Source organism: Moschus berezovskii, chromosome 6 (assembly GCF_049115385.1).
Source record: "Moschus berezovskii isolate FMDL1 chromosome 6, NW_MosBer_1.0, whole genome shotgun sequence".
NCBI classification, from domain to species: Eukaryota; Metazoa; Chordata; class Mammalia; order Artiodactyla; family Moschidae; genus Moschus; species Moschus berezovskii.
In genome coordinates, this window is record NC_142465.1 from 89,291,449 (window position 1) to 89,310,035 (window position 18,587).

Sequence of the window (18,587 nt, forward strand, 5' to 3'; positions counted from 1 at the left end):
CATTATAGGATGTTTAGCATCATCTCTCGGAGAAGGCAATGGCAAGCCACTCCAGTACACTTGCCTAGAAAATCCCATGGATGGAGCAGTCTGGTAGGCTGCAGTCCGTGGGGTCGCTAAGGGTTGGACACAACTGAACGACTTCACTTTCACTTTTCACTTTCACACATTGGAGAAGGAAATGGCAACCCACTCGAGTGTTCTTGCCTGGAGAATCCCAGGGACGGGGGAGCCTGGTGGGCTTCCGTCTATGGGGTCACACAGAGTCGGACATGACTGAAGTGACTTAGCAGCAGTAGCAGCAGCTTTCTTTTTAGCCCAACTCTCACATCCATACATGACCTAGAAAAACCATAGCTTTGACTAGATGGACCTTTGTTGGCAAAGTAATGTCTCTGCTTTTTAATATGTTGTCTAGGTTGTTCATAGCTTTTCTTCCAGTGAGTAAGCATCTTTTAATTTTATGGCTGCAGTAACCATCTGCAGTGATTTTGGAGCCCCCAAAATCAAGTCTTTCACTGTTTCCACTGTCTTCTCATCTATTTGCCATGAAGTGATGGGACCAGATGCCATGATCTTTGTTTTCTGAATGTTGAGTTTTAAACCAACTTTTTCACTCTCCTCTTTCATTTTCATCAAAAGGCTCTTCAGTTCCTCTTCACTTTCTGCCATAAGGGTAGTGTCATCTGCATATCTGGGGTTATCGATATTTCTCCTGGCAATCTTGATTCCAGCTTGTGCTTGTTTCTCAAGATGTCCTCTGCATATAAGTTAAATAAGCAGGGTGACAATATACAGCCTTGACATTCTCCTTTCCCTATCTGGAACCAGTCTGTTGTTCCATGTCCAGTTCTAACTGCTGCTTCCTAACCTGCATACAGATTTCTCAAGAGGCAGGTCAGGTGATATGGTATTCCCATCTCTAAGAATTTCCCAGAATGTCTCCAGTATACTCATTTCTTAATGCCATATGCAGAATAATTTAACTATCCTCACCTTTGATTCTAGCCCTGGGAGTCATATTCAGGTCACATAAATATATGTGGCCAAATACATCATCTCTATGATTAAAATATCTTACGTTGTCATAATGGTTCATGGGTTGACCAATTAGGTGGTCTAGAATTGTTGGATAACTGAAAGTTTTGTTGTACGGCATTAACTGACTTTCCTGTGAATGCCACCAGAAAGATTAACAATATTGTCCATATTGTGCTTTAGAACTATGGCTTACGGAAGGAAAGACAGATAAGAGAAAGAAGAAATACAAAGTACGTAATAAAATGCTGGACAGAAAGGAAGAAACAATCACTTGGAAATGAGGAAAATGACAGTGAAGTTTTGACAGTTGCCACAATGCACTCAGCAGTGTTCACACTATGAGGTGTATGGTCCTCACTGTGTTTGGGGAACTTTGAGTTTTCAGTGTTTAATGAAAAGACCACTGTCTTTGGAAATAGAGAACTTTGGTTCAAACCTACAACGTGAACCATTTGGAATTAAATTAGTTCATTCCCACTCGAATGAGAATTTGCTTAATCTTTATATGACACATTAGTTTAGAGATCTGGTATCTCTGAGTCTCATTTTCCATAACTACAAAATGCAGGTTAAAATATCAACTTCAAGGGCTATTCTAAGTATTAAATGAGATATTTATGAAAATCACCTAGCATATAATAAGTGTGCTCAATAAAGTTAGTTGTGAATCTGAACGTATCTGTACCTTCTCATAGAATAGGCTAAATTTGAGGTTTGTATTACCTCAACTAGCAAATTTAAAAATTGTTAGCACAAGCACACCCATGACTACTTGATGTCTTCATTTTCCCCTACCATTCTGTGCACATCTACAACCTCTCTATTTCACTCTGCTCATGATATCTTCCTAAGATTTTGACACAGTGTCATACAAGATTTTGACCTGCCATTATTGCTGTATTCCCTGGGCTTCAATGTTTGTATGCCTAAGGTACATTTTTCAAAGCAGCCTCTTAAGTGCACACTGACCTTGAGCAATGGCCAGTATCTATATGCTTAAAAGTCAAACTACACATTTTATATCTTAAGGAGGTAATAGTTCTCATCCTTTGGCACTGTATCATTGTGTATGTTCTCTATTTGGGTTGAACTGTGGAAGCTCTTAGTATGGAGGCAAAAATAAATATATTGGTTTCCCCTTGCAAGATGAAAGTGGCACTGGGATAGAGTTTTTTCCTTCAGTCACTGTAGATCCTGACTCTGCAGATAGGTATCTGAGTCTCTCAAGACTTGTTTTACATTTGGTCCATTTCATTTCTAGATGAAATGATAACTGGAACCCAAGATCCATGTGTTTTCTTCCCTTTCAGAGTACAAAGATTTTCATCCCTCAAGATGAGGTGTTAACAATGCTAAATAGTCTCTTTGTTCAAAGGAATTTAAAGATTTAGCAAATACTCACTTGAATGGGAATGAACTATTTAATTCCAAGTATTTCTTCTAAACAAAATCCTCTAAGGAATCCTCTTTAGGAACTATGTGTTTTTATTTTTTTTGTATTTCGCCTTGCTTTGGTTTTGTTAAAGACACAAGAAGATAAAGCACACTCTAGATTGTCTTAATCCTTTGATGATTTTGGACCCAGGGTCCCGTTAGCCAAAGTCCCTGTGCTACAACAATAGCTATCATTTATTGAATACCTGCTAAATGCTAGACACTCATCTATATTACCTGCAATCCTCACATTGCCTCACACAAGGTAGTATTATCCTTATTTTATTTTCAGGAAAACTGAGAATTAGAAGGTTTAAATCATTTGGTTTAAATCAGTAAGTGACAAAGCTGGGATACAAATGTGTCTAAAATCCGTGACACAGTGCTCTATTTCATCATGATGTCTCTCTGTAACGTTTCTCTCTGCAGATACACAATAAGATTTATCCAGCATGATTCCTTCTATGCAAAATAATGAAACCTATTTTATGTATGAATCTTAGTATTGAGTCTTTTGGACTCTGGGCGAGGGCGAGGGTGGGATGATTTGGGAGAATGGCACTGAAACATGTATGTGAAACAAATTGCCAGTCCAGGTTCGATGCATGATGCAGGATGCTCGGGGCTGGTGCACTGGGATGAACCAGAGGGATGGGATGCGGAGGGAGGTGGGAGGGGGGTTCAAGATGGGGAACACATGTACACCCGGGGCAGATTCATGTCAATGTATGGCAAAACCAATACAATAAAGTAATTAGCCTCCAATTAAAATAAATAAATTAAAAAAAATTTATCTCTGCGAAAGCAATAAAATATACATTGCTACTTTCAAAAAAAAGAGAGCAAATTTTCAAGAGGACATTAGAATCTGATTAAGTATTATTTTATCTTCCTAATAAAGTATTTCAGTTGATTAGAGGAAATTTAAGTCTGCCTGGCAAAACATACACCATTGGTAGGAAAGAACTCATTTGAGACTTTAATTTATGCATAGTAATTTGGGGAGAAGAGCTAATATAAAATAGAATAAACTGTACATATCCAAATTTGAGAGACTCAAATGTTTTACCTGCTCAAAACTTACATTGCTTCCACTACAACTTAATTAAATTATAATTATGCTGGTGATTGATAGTTTTAAGATAACTGAAATAATCTCTAGGAACTGAGTGTCACTAAAAATAATCACTTACTGGTTATTTTACAGACTTTGGTCTAAAGTTTCTAACTATCCTCACTGAGTTTGACTGTGACAGTAAAGTGTATAAAGAATATTGTTTTGTATAGAAACAAGGAATAAATACAGTAACTTTCGGTCCTTTTACTCTTTTATATACTTCTCTATATTTGGTTTCTTTGAAAGGACTCAACATCGTCAAAATTCCAAAGAAACACTCTATTCCAGTCCTTGCTAGTGAGCCAGCTGTGATTGGGGAAGGGGAAGATTATTTCCTGTCTTTGTTTGGTGATACAAGGAAACTTGTGCACTCATTCCACGAGAAAACTTGGAAGCACTTCTCTATGATTCTTGAAGAAGTGGGCCAGTCTAGATCCAGGTATATACTCTATTTGAACTATTTATGTCTTCTATTGGAGTTGGAGTAATAAATTAGTAGGAAATAAAGATCTAATCTGTTGTTAGATCCATGGTCTCTTCTACAAACCCTAAGGAATCCATTAAAATATAACTAATATTCTGGGCAATTAAAAGGGATAAATGCAACTTTCTAAGGAACCAAACAAGGAATGCTAATTCTTCTAAGATGCCAGAGAAAACAGCATTATATAAGTCTTACCAATAAAGTTAACTCTATATAAAGAACCATTTTATTATCGGCAAATCATTCAGATGGATTTAGAATCTTTTTTTCATCTGCTTTGAGTTCAAGACAGAGGGAGAAAGGGGGACTTTTAACTCACTTATAAAAATATCCATTTTTATGGTTGTTAGTATCTACAGAAAAAAAGAATTGTTCAGAAAGAAAGTTGATGTTAGAATCAAAATAAAAGATAACATTTATGCATTTACTTCACCCTGCTTTTCTTGTTGCATGAGCAACAGATTAAATGTGAATTTTTAGTAATAAACATTTTTTTAAAAACTTATAGAAGAATAGTTGGTTTACAGAGTTGTGCTAGTTTCAGGTGTATATCACATTATTTGTGGACTTTTTAACGACAGCCATTCTGATGGGTATGAGGTAATTCCTTATTGTTGTTCTGGTTTGCATTTCTCTATTAATTAGGAGTGTTAAGCATCTTTTCATGTGACTATGTGTCTTCTTTGGAGAAACATCTATTTAGATCTTTACCTATGTTGGATACTTTATTTTTTCTATTAAGTTGTATGAGCTATTTGTGTATTTTGGATATTAACCCCTTGCCGGTTTCATCATTTGAAAATGTTTTCTCTTATTCCATAGATGTCTTTTCATTTTGTTGATAGTTTCTTTGCTGTGCAAGAACTTTTAAGTTTGATTAGGTTCCATTTTTTAATTTTTCCTTTTCTTTTTGCCTTGGGAGATTGATCTAGGAAAGTATTTCTACAATTTATGTTGAATTATGTTCTGCTTATGTTCCCTTCTAGGAGAAAATGGCAATCCACTCCAATATTCTTGCCTGGAGAATCCCATGGACAGAGGAGCTTGACAGACTATGGTCCATAGGGTTGCAAACAGTCAGACATTACTGAGCAACTGACCATGCATGCACAAAGCTATAGTAAGCAAAATGGTGTGTTATTGACACAAAACTAGACATAAGGATCAATATAACAGGATATAGAGCTCAGAAACAAACCCACACACCTATTACCAATTAATACTATGACACAGGAAGTAAGAATATACAATGAAGAAAAAACATTCTTCACCAAGTGGCTATTTTTTTACAAGTGAGTTATACGTCCACTTTTCTCCCTCTCTTCAACTCAAGATAGATGAAAAAGAGATTCTAAATCCATCTGAATGATGTGCTAGTAAGGTTATGGTCAAAATCCTTCAAGCTAGGCTTCAGCAGTATGTGAACTTTGAGATGTACAAGCTGGGTTTAGAAAAAGCAGAGGAACCAGAGATCAAAATGCCAACATTCATTGGACCATAGAGAAAGCAAGGGAATTCTAGAAAAACATCTATTTCTGCTTCATTGACTACACTAAAGCCTTTGACTGTGTGGATCACAACAAACTGGAAAATTCTTGAAGAGTTGGGAATACCAGACCACCTTTACCTGTCTCCTGAGAAACCTGTATGCAGGTCAAGAAGCAACGGTTAGAACTGGACATGGAACAACAGACTGGTTCCAAATTGGGAAGAGAGTATGTGAAGCCTGTATATTGTCACTCTGTTTATTTAACTTATATGCACAGTACATCATGTGAAATGCTGGCTGGATGAATTATAAGCTGGCATTAAGATTTCCAGGAGAAATATCAATAACCTCAGATATACAGATGATAATATACAGATGATACCACTCTAATGGCAGAAAGTGTAGAGGAACTAAAGAACCTCCTGAAGAGGATGAAAGAGGAAAGTGAAGAAACTGGCTTGAAACTCAACATTAAAGAAACAAAGATTATGGCTTCTGGTCCCATCACTTCATGACAAATAGAAAGGAAAAGAAAAAGTGGAAGCAGTGACAGATTTTGTTATCTTGGACTCCAAAATCACTGGATGGTGACTGCAGCCATGAATTTAAAAGAGGCTTACTCCTTGGAGGAAAGCTATGACAAACCTAGACAATGTATTTAAAAGCAGAGACATTACTTTGCCAACAAAGGTTTGTCTAGTCAAAACTATGGTTTTTTCAGTAGCCGTGTACAGATGTGAGAGTTGGACCATAAAGAAAGCTGAGCCCTGAAGAACTGATGCTTTTGAATTCTGGTGCTGGAGAAGACTCTTGAGAGTCCCTTGAACCAAAAGGAGATCAAACCAGTCAATCCTAAATGAAATCTACCCTGAATGAATAGTCATTAGAAAGACTGATGCTGAAGCCACAGTTCCAATACTTTGGTCACCTGATGCGAAGAGATGACTCATTGGAAAAGACCCTAATGCTAGGGAAAATTGAGAGTAGGAGGTGTGGTAGAGGATGAGATGGTTAGATAGCATCACTGACTCAATGGACATGAATTTGAGCAAACTCCAAGAGATAGTGGAGGACAGAGAAGCGTGGCATACTGCAGTCCATGGGTTCACAAAGAGTCAGGCATTACTTAGCAACTGAACAACAAGAAGAAGGAGCTATGTGGTGTCAATATCTTACATGTAGGTCTTCAAACAATTTTGAGTTTACTTTTGCATATGATGTGAGGAAATATTCTAATTTCATTGATTACACCCCGCTTTAGCTGTCCAGCTTTCCAAACATCACTTGTTTAAGAAATGGTATTTTCTCCATTGTATATTCTTTCATCCTATGTCATACATTAATTGATGTTAGGTGTGTGGGTTTATTTCTCAGCTCCCTATCCTGTTGCACTGATCCATATGTCTGTTTTTGTGCTAATATGACACTATTTTGATTACTGTAGCTTTGTGCATGAATGCTCAGTTGCTCAGTCAATTCCAACTCTTTGCAACCCCATGGACTGTAGCCAGCCAGGTTCCTCTGGCCATGGGATTCTCCAGGCAAGAATACTTGAGTGGGTTGCCATTTCCTCCTCCAATGGATCTTCCAGACCCAGGGATCAAAGCCAGAACTCCTGTGTCTCCTGCATTGACAGACAGATTCTTTACTACTCTACCTTCTGGGAAGCCCACTGTAGCTTTGTCGTATAGCCCAAGTCTGGAAGAGTAAAACTGCCAACTTTATTCTTTTTCCTTAGAATTGCTTTGGTAATTCTGGTTTTGGTTTCTTACTCTTGTTTTGGCAGCTCCATATAAATTTTAGGATTATTTGTTCTAGTTCTGAGAAAAATGCCATGGATATTTTGATAGAGATTGCATTAAATCTGTAGTTTGCTTTGGGTAGTAGGGCCATTTTAATAATATTCTTCCAATCCAATAGCACGAGATATCTTTTCATTTCTTTGAATCATTTTTATTTTCCTTTATCAGTGTGTTCTAGTTTTTAGCATAGAAATCTTTCACCTCCTTGGTTAAGTTTACTCCTAGTTTTTGATGAGATTTGAGGGTTGTTTTTGAGGATTTTAAAAAATTTTTTCTTTCTAGTATTTCATTATTAGTGTATAAAAATTGAAGAAATTTCTGTATATTAATCTTGCATCCTGCTACCTTGCTGAAATCATTTATGAGTTCTAATAGCTTTTGTGTGGAGACTTTAGGGCTCTCCATATAAAGTATCACATCTTCTGCAAATACTGACAGTTTTACCTTCTTCCCTTCCAATGTGGATATCTTTTATTTCTTTTTCTTTTCTGATTGCTATGGCTAGGACTTCCAGTTCTATGTTGAATAGAAGTAGTGAGAGCTGGAATCCTTGTCTTATTTCTGAATTTAACAGGAAGGCTTTTAGCTTTTCACCATTGAGTATTATTTGGGTATGGGGAGCTTTAATTATGTTGAGATATGTTCCTTCTATATCTTGTTTTGAGAAATGTCAATTTAGATCTTCCACCCATTTTTTTATTGGGTTGGTTTTTTTGTTGTTGTTATTAAGCAGTATAAACTGTTCATATATTTTGGAAATTAATCCCTTGTTGGTAGCATCGTTTGCAAATATTTTCTCCCAGTCTGTAGGTTGTCTTGACATTTTGTGACGATAATGTCCTATTTTACATTTTCATGCTTATCCTTTTATTGTTTATTATGGTTATAATCACTTTTACAATTTTTTCAAATTTTAAAAATCTACATACTAACTTATTTAAGTGATTTTCAATCCTTCTATATATTTGCCTTTCCTATTGTGATTTTTTTTCCTTTCCTATAGATTATTCCTTCTTTTCTATTTAGAGAAGAGCTTTCAGTATCTCTTTTAGGGTAGGTTTGTTGCTGTTCAGTCACTAAGTCTTATCTGACTCTTTGTGACCCTGTGGACTACACCACACCAGGCTTCCCTGTCCTTCACTATCTCCTAGAGTTTGTTCAAACTCATGTCCAGAGGATGACCTCTGTCGTCCCCTTTTCCTCATGCCCTCAATCTTTCCCAGCATCAGGGCCTTTTCCAATGATTTGGCACTTCACATCAGGAGGTCAAAGTATTGGAGCTTCAGCTTCAGCATTAGTCTTTCCAATGAATATTTAGGGTCGATTTCCTTTCTAATTGACTAGTTTGATCTTGCAGTCCAAGACTCTCAAGACTCTTCTCCAGCACCACAATCAAAAGCATCAATTCCTTGGTGCTCAGCCTTCTTTATGGTTCAAATCTCACATCTGTACATGACTAGTGGAAAAACCATAGCTTTGACTATATGGACCTTTGTCAGCAAAGTGATATCTCTGCTTTTTAATATGCTGTCTAGGTATGTCATAGCTTTCCTTCCAAGGGGCAAGAGTCTTTTAATTTCATGGCTGCAGTTCCCTGTCTGCATTGATTTGGAGTCCAAGAAAATAAAATCTGTCACTATTTCCATTTTTTCCCCATCAATTAGCCATGAAGTTATGAGATCAGATGCCATGATCTTAGTTTTTTTGAATGTTGGGTTTCAAGCCAGCTTTTTCACTCTCCCCTTTCACCCTCATTAAGAGACTCTTTAGTTTCTCTTCACTTTCTGCCGTTAGAATGGTATCATCTACATATCTGAGGTTATTGATATTTCTCCCAGCAACCTTGATTCCAGTTTGTGACTCATCCAGCCTGGCATTTCACATGATATACTCTGCATATAAGTTAAATAAGCAAGATGACAATATAAAGCCTTGATGTACTCCTTTCCTAATTTTGAACCAGTGCTGAATTCTTTATGCTTGTCTGAGAAATTTTTTATCTCTTTTTCTATTCTAAATGATAATCTTTCTGGGCAGAGTATCCTAGATTTTAATTTTTTTTCCTTTCAGGACTTTGAATATAGCATGCAACTCCTTTCTGGTCTGTAAACTTTCTGCAGAGAAACTGGCTGATAGCCTTTTAGGGGTTCCCTTGTGAACTGATTTTTTGTTTTTCTCTTGCTGCTTTTAGAATCCTCTATTTATTGTTAACTTTTGTCATTTTAATTATGACATGTCTTGATGTAGGTGTGTTTGGTTTCACCTTGTTTGGGACTCTCTGTGCTTCCTGTGCCTGGAGATCTTCTTGCTTTAAGTTTGGGAAGTTTTCAGCCAAAATTTGCTCAAACACCTTTTTGATCCCCTTGTCTCTCTCTCTCTTGCTTTCTCCATGATCCAGCGGATGTTGGCAATTTGATCTCTGGTGCCTCTGCCTTTTCTAAAACCTGCTTGAACATCTGGGAGTTCACGGTTTACATATTGCTGAAGCCTGGCTTGGAGAATTTTGAGCATGACTTTGCTAGCGTGTGAGATGAGTGCAATTGTGCGGTAGTTTGAGCATTCTTTGGCATTCCCTTTCTTTGGGATTGGAATGAAGACTGACCTCTTCCAGTCCTGTGGCCACTGCTGAGTTTTCCAAATCTGCTGGCATATTGAGTGCAGCACTTTCACAGCATCATCTTTCAAGACTTGAAATAGCTCAACTGGAATTCCATCACCTCCACTACCTTTGTTAGTAGTGATGCTTTCTAAGGCCCACCTGACTTCACATTCCAAGATGTCTGGCTCTAGGTCAGTGATCACGTTATCGTGACTATCTTGGTCGGGAAGATCTTTTTTGTACAGTTCTTCTGTGTATTCTTGCCACCTCTTCTTAATATCTTCTGCTTCTGTTAGGTCCATACCATTTCTGTCCTTTATCGAGCCCATCTTTGCATGAAATGTTCCCTTGGAATCTCTAATTTTCTTGAAGAGGTCTCTTGTTTTTCCTATTCGGTTGTTTTCCTCTATTTCTTTGCATTGATCACTGAGGAAGTCTTTCTTATCTCTCCTTGCTATTCTTTGGAACTCTGCATTCAGATGCTTATATCTTTCCTTTTCTCCTTTGCTTTTCACTTCTCTTCTTTTCACAGCTATTTGTAAGGCCTCCTCAGACAGCCATTTCGCTCTTTTGCATTTCTTTTCCATGGGGATGGTCTTGGTCCCTGTCTCCTGTACAATGTCACGAACCTCCGTCCAGAGTTCATCAGGCACTCTATCTATCAGATCTAGTCCCTTAAATCTATTTCTCACTTCCACTGCATAATCATAAGGGATTTGATTGAGGTCATATCTGAATGGTCTAGTGGTTTTCCCTACTTTCTTCAATTTAAGTCTGAACTTCGCAATAAGGAGTTCATGATCTGAGCCACAGTCAGCTCCTGGTCTTGTTTTTGTTAACTGTATACAGCTTCTCCATCTTTGGCTGCAAAGAATATAATCAATCTGATTTCGGTGTTGACCATCTGGTGATGTCCATGTGTAGAGTCTTCTCTTGTGTTGTTGGAAGAGGGTGTTTGCTATGACCAGTGAATTCTCTTGACAAAACTCTATTAGCCTTTGCCCTGCTTCATTCCGTGCTCCAAGGCCAAATTTGCCAGTTACTCCAGGTGTTTCTTGACTTCCTACTTTTGCATTCCAGTCCCCGATAATGAAAAGGACATCTTTTTTGGGTGTTAGTTCTAAAAGGTCTTGTAGGTCTTCATAGAACCGATTAACTTCAGCTTCTTCAGCATTACTGGTTGGGGCATAGGCCTGGATTACTGTAATATTGAATGGTTTGCCTTGGAAACGAACAGAAATCATCCTGTCATTTTTAAGATTGCATCCAAGTATTGCATTTCGGACTCTTTTGTTGACCATAATTGCCAACATCCGCTGGATCATGGAGAAGCAAGAGAGTTTCAGAAAAACATCTATTTCTGCTTCATTGACTATGCCAAAGCCTTTGACTGTGTGGATCACAATAAACTGTGGAACATTCTGAAAGAGATGGGAATCCCAGACCACCTGACCTGCCTCTTGAGAAACCTGTATGCTGGTCAGGGAGCAACAGTTAGAACTGGACATGGAACAACAGACTGGTTCCAAATAGGAAAAGGTGTACGTCAAGGTTGTATATTGTCACCTTGCTTATTTAACTTATATGCAGAGTACATCATGAGGAACGCTGGGCTGGAAGAAGCACAAGCTGGAATCAAGATTGCTGGGAGAAATATCAATAACCTCAGATATGCAGATGACACTACCCTTATGGCAGAGAGTGAGGAGGAACTCAAAAGCCTCTTGATGAAAGTGAAAGAGGAGAGTGAAAAGGTTGGTTTGAAGCTCAACATTCAGAAAACAAAGATCATGGCATCTGGTCCCATCACTTCATGGGAAATAGATGGAAAAACAGTGGAAACAGTGTCAGACTTTGTTTTTTTGGGTTCCAAAATCACTGCAGATGCTGATTGCAGCCATGAAATTAAAAGACGCTTGCTCCTTGGAAGGAAAGTTATGACCAACCTTGATAGTATATTAAAAAGCAGAGACATTACTTTGCCAACCAAGGTCCGTCTAGTCAAGGCAATGGTTTTTCCCGTGGTCATGTATGGATGTGAGAGTTGGACTGTGAAGAAGGCTGATCGCCGAAGAATCGATGCTTTTGAACTGTGGTGTTGGAGAAGACTCTTGAGAGTCCCTTATACTGCAAGGAGATCCAACCAGTCCATTCTAAAGGAGATCAACCCTGGATGTTCATTGGAGGGACTGATGCTAAAGCTGAAACTGCAATACTTTGGCCACCTCATGCGACGAGTTGACTCACTGGAAAAGACCCTGATGCTGGGAAAGGTTGGGGGCGGGAGGAGAAGGAGACGACGGAGAATGAGATGGCTGGATGGCATCACCGACTCTGTGGACATGAGTTTGAGTGTACTCCGGGAGTTGGTGATGGACAGGGAGGCCTGGCGTTCTGTGATTCATGGGGTCGCGGAGAGTCGGACACGACTGAGCGACTGAACTGAACCGAACTGAACTGAACTGTCTCTCTCTCCTGCTTCTGGAACCCCTCTTATGTATAGGTTTTTATTTTATATTATCCAATAGACCTGTTGCTTTCTTTTCTTCTTCTTTTTTTTTTTTTTTTTGGTTTTTCTGTCTGCTGTTCTGATTGATTGATTTCCATTATTCTACTTTTCAGATCACTTATTTCTTCTGCGTTATTTAATTGGCTACTCATTGCTTCTGCTGCTGCTGCTGCTGCTAAGTCACTTCAGTCGTTTCCCACTCTGTGTGACCCCATAGACGGAAGCCCACCAGGCTCCACCGTCCCTGGGATTCTCTAGGCAAGAATACTGGAGTGGGTTGCCATCTCCTTCTCCAATGTGTGAAAGTGAAAAGTGAAAGTGAAGTCGCTCAGTCGTGTCTGACCCTTAGCGACCCCACAGACTGCAGCCTACCAGGCTCCTCCGTCCATGGGATTTTCTAGGCAAGAGTACTGGAGTGGCTTGCCATTGCCTTCTCCAACTCATTGCTTCTAGATTGCTTTTTATCTCAGCAATTGAATTCTCTATTTTTGATTAGTTCATTTTTATCATTTCTAATTTCTTGTTTCTGTGATCTGCATTTCTATCAATAATCTTTCTTAGCTCACCATTTTTATTATCACCTTTTCTGAACTTTGGAGTCTAGTAGACTGGTGAACTCTGTTTCATTATTCTTGCAGAGATTTCCGTTGTTTTAACTGGGATTAACTCTTCTGCCTTTTCATTTCACTCAACTTTCTCTGTCTCTATGAATTCAGGAAAAATAGTTATCTAGTGTAGTCTTGAAGAGGTGTTTTTATGTGGGAACATTCCTGTGTAGACTGTGTCCGGTGTTCTTGGTGTGCTGACTGCTTTTGCTGTGGACATATGCGTGTATTTTCTAAAGTATGCTGGTCATTATCCCTGAGATAGGCGTGTGGTTGGTGTCCTAGTGTCTAGAGTCGCTGTGGACATCTGCGTGTATTTTCTGAAGTATGCTCGTCATTATCCCTGAGATAGGTGTGTGGTTGGTGTCCTAGTGCCTTGAGTCTGTGCAGGCTATGAAGCAGGGCTTGCTACTCTGCTCTGTGGCTGTTGCTGTACACCCTATCGGAGGCAAGGTGTACTCCTCAGTTGTTGACTCTGTTGCCCTCAAGTGCATGCCCTGCCCCAAAGGAGGTAACTGCTGAAGCAAATGAGGTCTGTGCAGTCACAGAGGACCTTTGAACCACCTGTGAGGGTGTTTGCAGTTCTGCTCAGAAGCAGCACCAAGGTCATGTACCTTTCTTTGTTTGTCCCAGATCTAGTGCAAAGCTGTGATGTGGAGTTGCCTGGGGTTGGGGCTTGAGTATTGTGGCTACTGAAGTTGAGGTGGTTCAGCTGATGAGATTTGGGCTGCTTCTGTGGCATGTTCTTCTAGGACCTGTCTGCCCTAGATCTAGTGCTAAGCTGCAGTGTGGGGTAGGCAGAGCCAGGCCACTCTCACTAGGAGAGCTGCTGCATACTCCTGAATGTGCTGATGGTGGCCACCACCACTCCACCCAGACCACACTTCAGGCTCTCCTTATTGTCTCTGCATAGTGAGATTGGGTCCTTTCCCAGGGCCTGTCTGCCCAAGATTCAGTGCCTACTGATGGCATCAAATACTTGCTCATTTCCATTTTTATGCCTTCTTTGTTCCTTGAGTGTTTAGAAGTACATTATTTAGTTCCCAAATAATTTTACAGATTTTCCATTTCTAATGATTTTCCAGACAGCCTTTAAAAATTAATTAATTATTATTATTATTGGCAGTGCTCAGTCTTCATTGCAGCACTCAGGCTTTCTCCAGTTGTGGTGAGTGGGGGATACTCTTCGCTGTGGTGCACAGGCTTCTCATTGTGGTGGCTACTCTTGCTGCAGCTCACAGGCTCTGGAGTGCAGGCTTAGTAGTTGTGGCACATCAGCCTAGCCTATGGCATGTGGACTATTCCCAGACCAGGGATCAAAGGATCCCCTACATTGGCACATGGATTTTTAATCACTGGATCATTTTTGTTATTGATCTCTAATTCAGTTTCATACTGGTCAAAGAATATAATTTGTATGACTTAAGTCATACTGTTTTAAATGTATTGAGACTTACTTTTTAGCAAGATATTGTCTATACCGGTAAATGTTCATTTTAAAAAGAATGTATATTCTGATGTTGAGTGAAGTGTTTCGTAAATATTCATCAGGTCAAATTGTTGATGGTGCTTTTTGTCTTTTTTGGTTTTTTTTGATGTTGATTTTATGTCCATCAGTTATTGAGAAAAAGGTGTTAACATTTCCAGCTATAATTGTGGGTTTGTTGATTTCTCTTTGCAGTTCTCTCAATTTTAGCTTCATGTATTTTGAAGCTCTGTTTTTAGGTGCATAAATATTTAGGATTGTTACTTCCTCTTGATGAACAGATGTCTATATCATTATGAAATAACCTTTATCCCTGGCATTATTCTTTGCTCAGAAATCTGCTATGTCTGATATCAATATAGCCATTCCAGTACTGGTATCAACATGGTTATTTTTTTTATCGTTTTAGTTTTAGCCTATTTGTCTCTCTATATCTAATGTTATGTTTCATATGTAGCATGTAATAGGCTTGCTTTTTCACCTTCTGACAATCTCAGTCTTTTAATTTGGGCCTTTAAACTATTCACATTTGAAGTAATTATTAATATGGTTGGTAATATCTGTTATTTGTTTTTGATTTGTTGCAACTGTTCTGTGTTCTCTTTTTCTTTTTTCTCTGTCTTCTTTGCAATTTATTATTATTATTAATTCTATCTTGTCTCCATTGTTGGCTGATTTACTACAACTGTTGTTTAGAAGTTCCTTCCAAGTTTATAGGATACATCTCGAGCCTATTGCAGAATACTTTCATGTTATCTTTTACCACTTCTCAAATAGTATAAGAGCCTTGCTGCTGCTAAGTCACTTCAGTCATCTCCGACTTTGTGTGACCCCGTAGATGGCAGCCCACCAGGCTCCGCTGTCCCTGGGATTCTCCAGGCAAGAACACTGGAGTGGGTTGCATTTCCTTCTCCAATGCATGAAAGTGAAAAGTGAAAGTGAAGTCGCTCAGTTGTGTCCGACTCTTAGCGACCCCATGGACTGCACCCCATGGACCCCATGGACCCCATGGACCCCACCAGGCTCCTCCATCCATGGGATTTTTAGAATACTATAATTTCATTTGTCTTCTCCCAGTCATTGTGTTTTTGCTGTCATATATTTTACTTCTACATATGTTGTAAATCCTTACATCATTAAGTGAAATTTAATTATAAGAAAAATATATATTTACCTTTATGTGTTTTCACTGCTTTTCTTTGCTTTTTATTTCTTTTTATTTATTTGTCAGTTTTTGGGGAAGAGCTTTATAAATTATATTCCCATCCACTATAATTATCCTAGTACCTGAAAAGAAGTTCCTTTAATTTTTTTTATATTATGGGTCTGCTCATGATGATTTCTTCTTTCAGTTTTTTAAAACAGTTTCATTGAGATCCATTTCCATAAAAATGCATTATTTAAGATGTGCAGCTTGATTTTTTTTATCTTTTGGGGTTTTTTAATTGAGATATAATTGACGAATGGCAAGTGAAAATGAAGTTGCTCAGTCGTGTCCAACTCTTCGTGACCCATGGACTGCAGCCCACCAGGCTCCTCCGTCCATGGGATTTTCCAGGCAAGAGTACTGGAGTGGGTTGCCACTGCCTTCTCACTAAGCATAAGTGTGTTTAATATCCATCTGTGTTATTACAAACGGCAGGTTGTCCTTTCTCTTATAGCTGAATAATACTCCCTTATAGATATAGATATGGATTTCCCAGATGGGTCAAGTGATAAAGAATCTACCTGCCAATGCATAACATGCAAGAGATGTGGGTTTGATCCCTGGGTCATGAAGCTCAATCCCCTGGAGGAGGAAATGGCAACCCATTCCAATATTCTTGCCTGGAAAATCTTATAGACAGAAGAGCCTCGTGGGCTCAGTCCATGGGATCACAAAGAGTCAGACATGACTGAGCAACTGAGCACATATAGATGCGTGTGTGTGTGTGTGTGTGTGTGTGTATATATATATAGAAAGAGAGAGAGAGATACACACACAAGAAAAATGACCCTTGAACAACACAGATTTGAACTGCAAGGGTTCACTTATAGGTGGATTTTTTTCAATTAATACTCCATTACTACATGATTGGATGTGAAATCACAGATATGGAGGCTTGACTGTAAAGTTATATGCTGACTTTCCACTGTGTGTGGGGTCAACATCCCTAACTTCTGCACTGTTCATGATCAACTGCATTTTTAAAACATATACCGTATTCACTTTATCCATTCATCTGTCTATGGACAATTAGTTTGTTACTGTGCCTTAGCTATTTGTGAATAATGCTGTAATGAACATGATGTTGCAGATAAATGGTCATTTTATTTCCTTCAAATAAATACCTAAAGGTGAGATTACTGGATCATATGGTAGTTCTAGTTTTCATTTTTTGAAGAACCTCCATAGTGTTTTCATAGCTTTCCATCAATTTACATTCCCACCAACAGAGCACAAGTTTCCCTTTTCTCTATATCTTTGCCAACACTTATTATTTGTTGTCTCTTTGATAACAGCCATTCTTACAGGTATGCAGTGATATCTCTTTGTGGTTTTGATTTTTATTTCCCTGACGATTAGTGATGTTGAGCACATTTTCATGTACCTGTTGACCATTCGTACATCTACTTTGGAAAAATGTCTATTCAGGTCTTTTTCATTTTTTTAATTGGATTATTTCTTTTTTTGCTATTGAGTTGTGTGAGTTCCTTATGTGGTTTTGATATTAACCCTTTATCACACATATGATTTGCAAATATTTTTCCCATTTTGTAGGTTGCCTTTTCATTTTGTTGATTGTTTCCTTTGCTATACAGAAGCTTTTTAGTTTGAGATAATCCTCAGATTCAGTTCAGTCGCTCAGTCATGTCTGACTCTTTGTGACCCGATGGACTGCGGTACACCAGGCCTCCCTGTCCATCACCAACTCCCGGAGCCTCCTCAAACTCATGTCCATTGAGTCGGTGATGCCATCCAACCATCTCATCCTCTGTCATCCCCTTCTCCTCCTGCCTTCAATCTTTCCTAGCATTAGGGTCTTTTCAAATGAGTTGGTTCTTTGCATCAGGTGGTCAAAGTATTGGAGTTTCAGCTTCAGCATCAGTCCTTCCAATGAATGTTCAGGACTGATTTCCTTTAGGATTGACTGGTTGGATCTCCTTTCAGTCCAAGGGATTCTCAAGAGTCTTCTCCAACACCACAGTTCAAAAGCATCAATTCTTTGGTGCTCAGCCTTCTTTATAGTTCAATTCTCACATCCAAACATGACTACTGGAAAAACCATAGCTTTGACTAGAGGACCTTTGTCAGTAAAGTAATATCTCTGCTTTTTAATGTGCCATTTATGTTGGTCATAGCTTTTCTTCCAAGGAGCAAGCGTCTTTTAATTTCATGGCTGCAATCACCATCTGCAGTGATTTTGTAGCCCAAAATAATAAAGTTTCTCACTATTTCCATTGTTTCTCCATCTATTTGCCATGAAGTGATAGGACCAGATGCCATGGTCTTAGTTTTCTGAATGTTGAGTTTTAAGCCAACTTTTTCACTCTCTTCTTTAACTTTCATAAAGAGGCTCTTTAGTTCTTCTTCACTTTCTGCCATAAGAGTGGGGTCGTCTGCATATCTGAGGTTGTTTGTATTTCTCTCAGCAATCTACTTTTCTATAATTGCTTTTGTTGCCTGTGTTTTAGTATCTTACCTAAGACGCCAAAGAATGTCAGCGTTCTTGACAATAAATTATTGTCAAGACTGATGTCAAGAAGGTTTTCCCCTGTTTTCTTATAGAATAATTTTATGGTTTCAAGTGTTATTAAGTATTTAACCCATTTTGAGTTGACTTTTGTGTATAGTGTGGGATAGAGGTGCAGTTTATTCTTTTGCTTGTGGATATCCACTTTTCCAGCATTTTTTGAAGAGACTATTCTTGCTTTTGGCCCTCTTGTTGAACAGTAGTTGACCATAAATATATGGGTTCATTTCTGGGTTCTCTATTCTGTCCCAGTGGTCTATATGTCTTTCTTTATTCTAGTACCATAC

At 38.6% G+C, this 18,587-nt stretch overlaps 1 protein-coding gene across 1 annotated transcript in view; it reads left to right on the forward strand.

The window, feature by feature from the left end:
- LMNTD1 (lamin tail domain containing 1) overlaps positions 1-18,587 on the forward strand; it is a 112,635-nt gene that overhangs the window by 43,423 nt on the left and 50,625 nt on the right. The window contains exon 5 of the mRNA XM_088837034.1: positions 3,839-4,031. Within this exon, the coding sequence (XP_088693160.1) occupies positions 3,839-4,031 (193 nt within the window). The remainder of the gene's footprint in view (positions 1-3,838; positions 4,032-18,587) is intronic.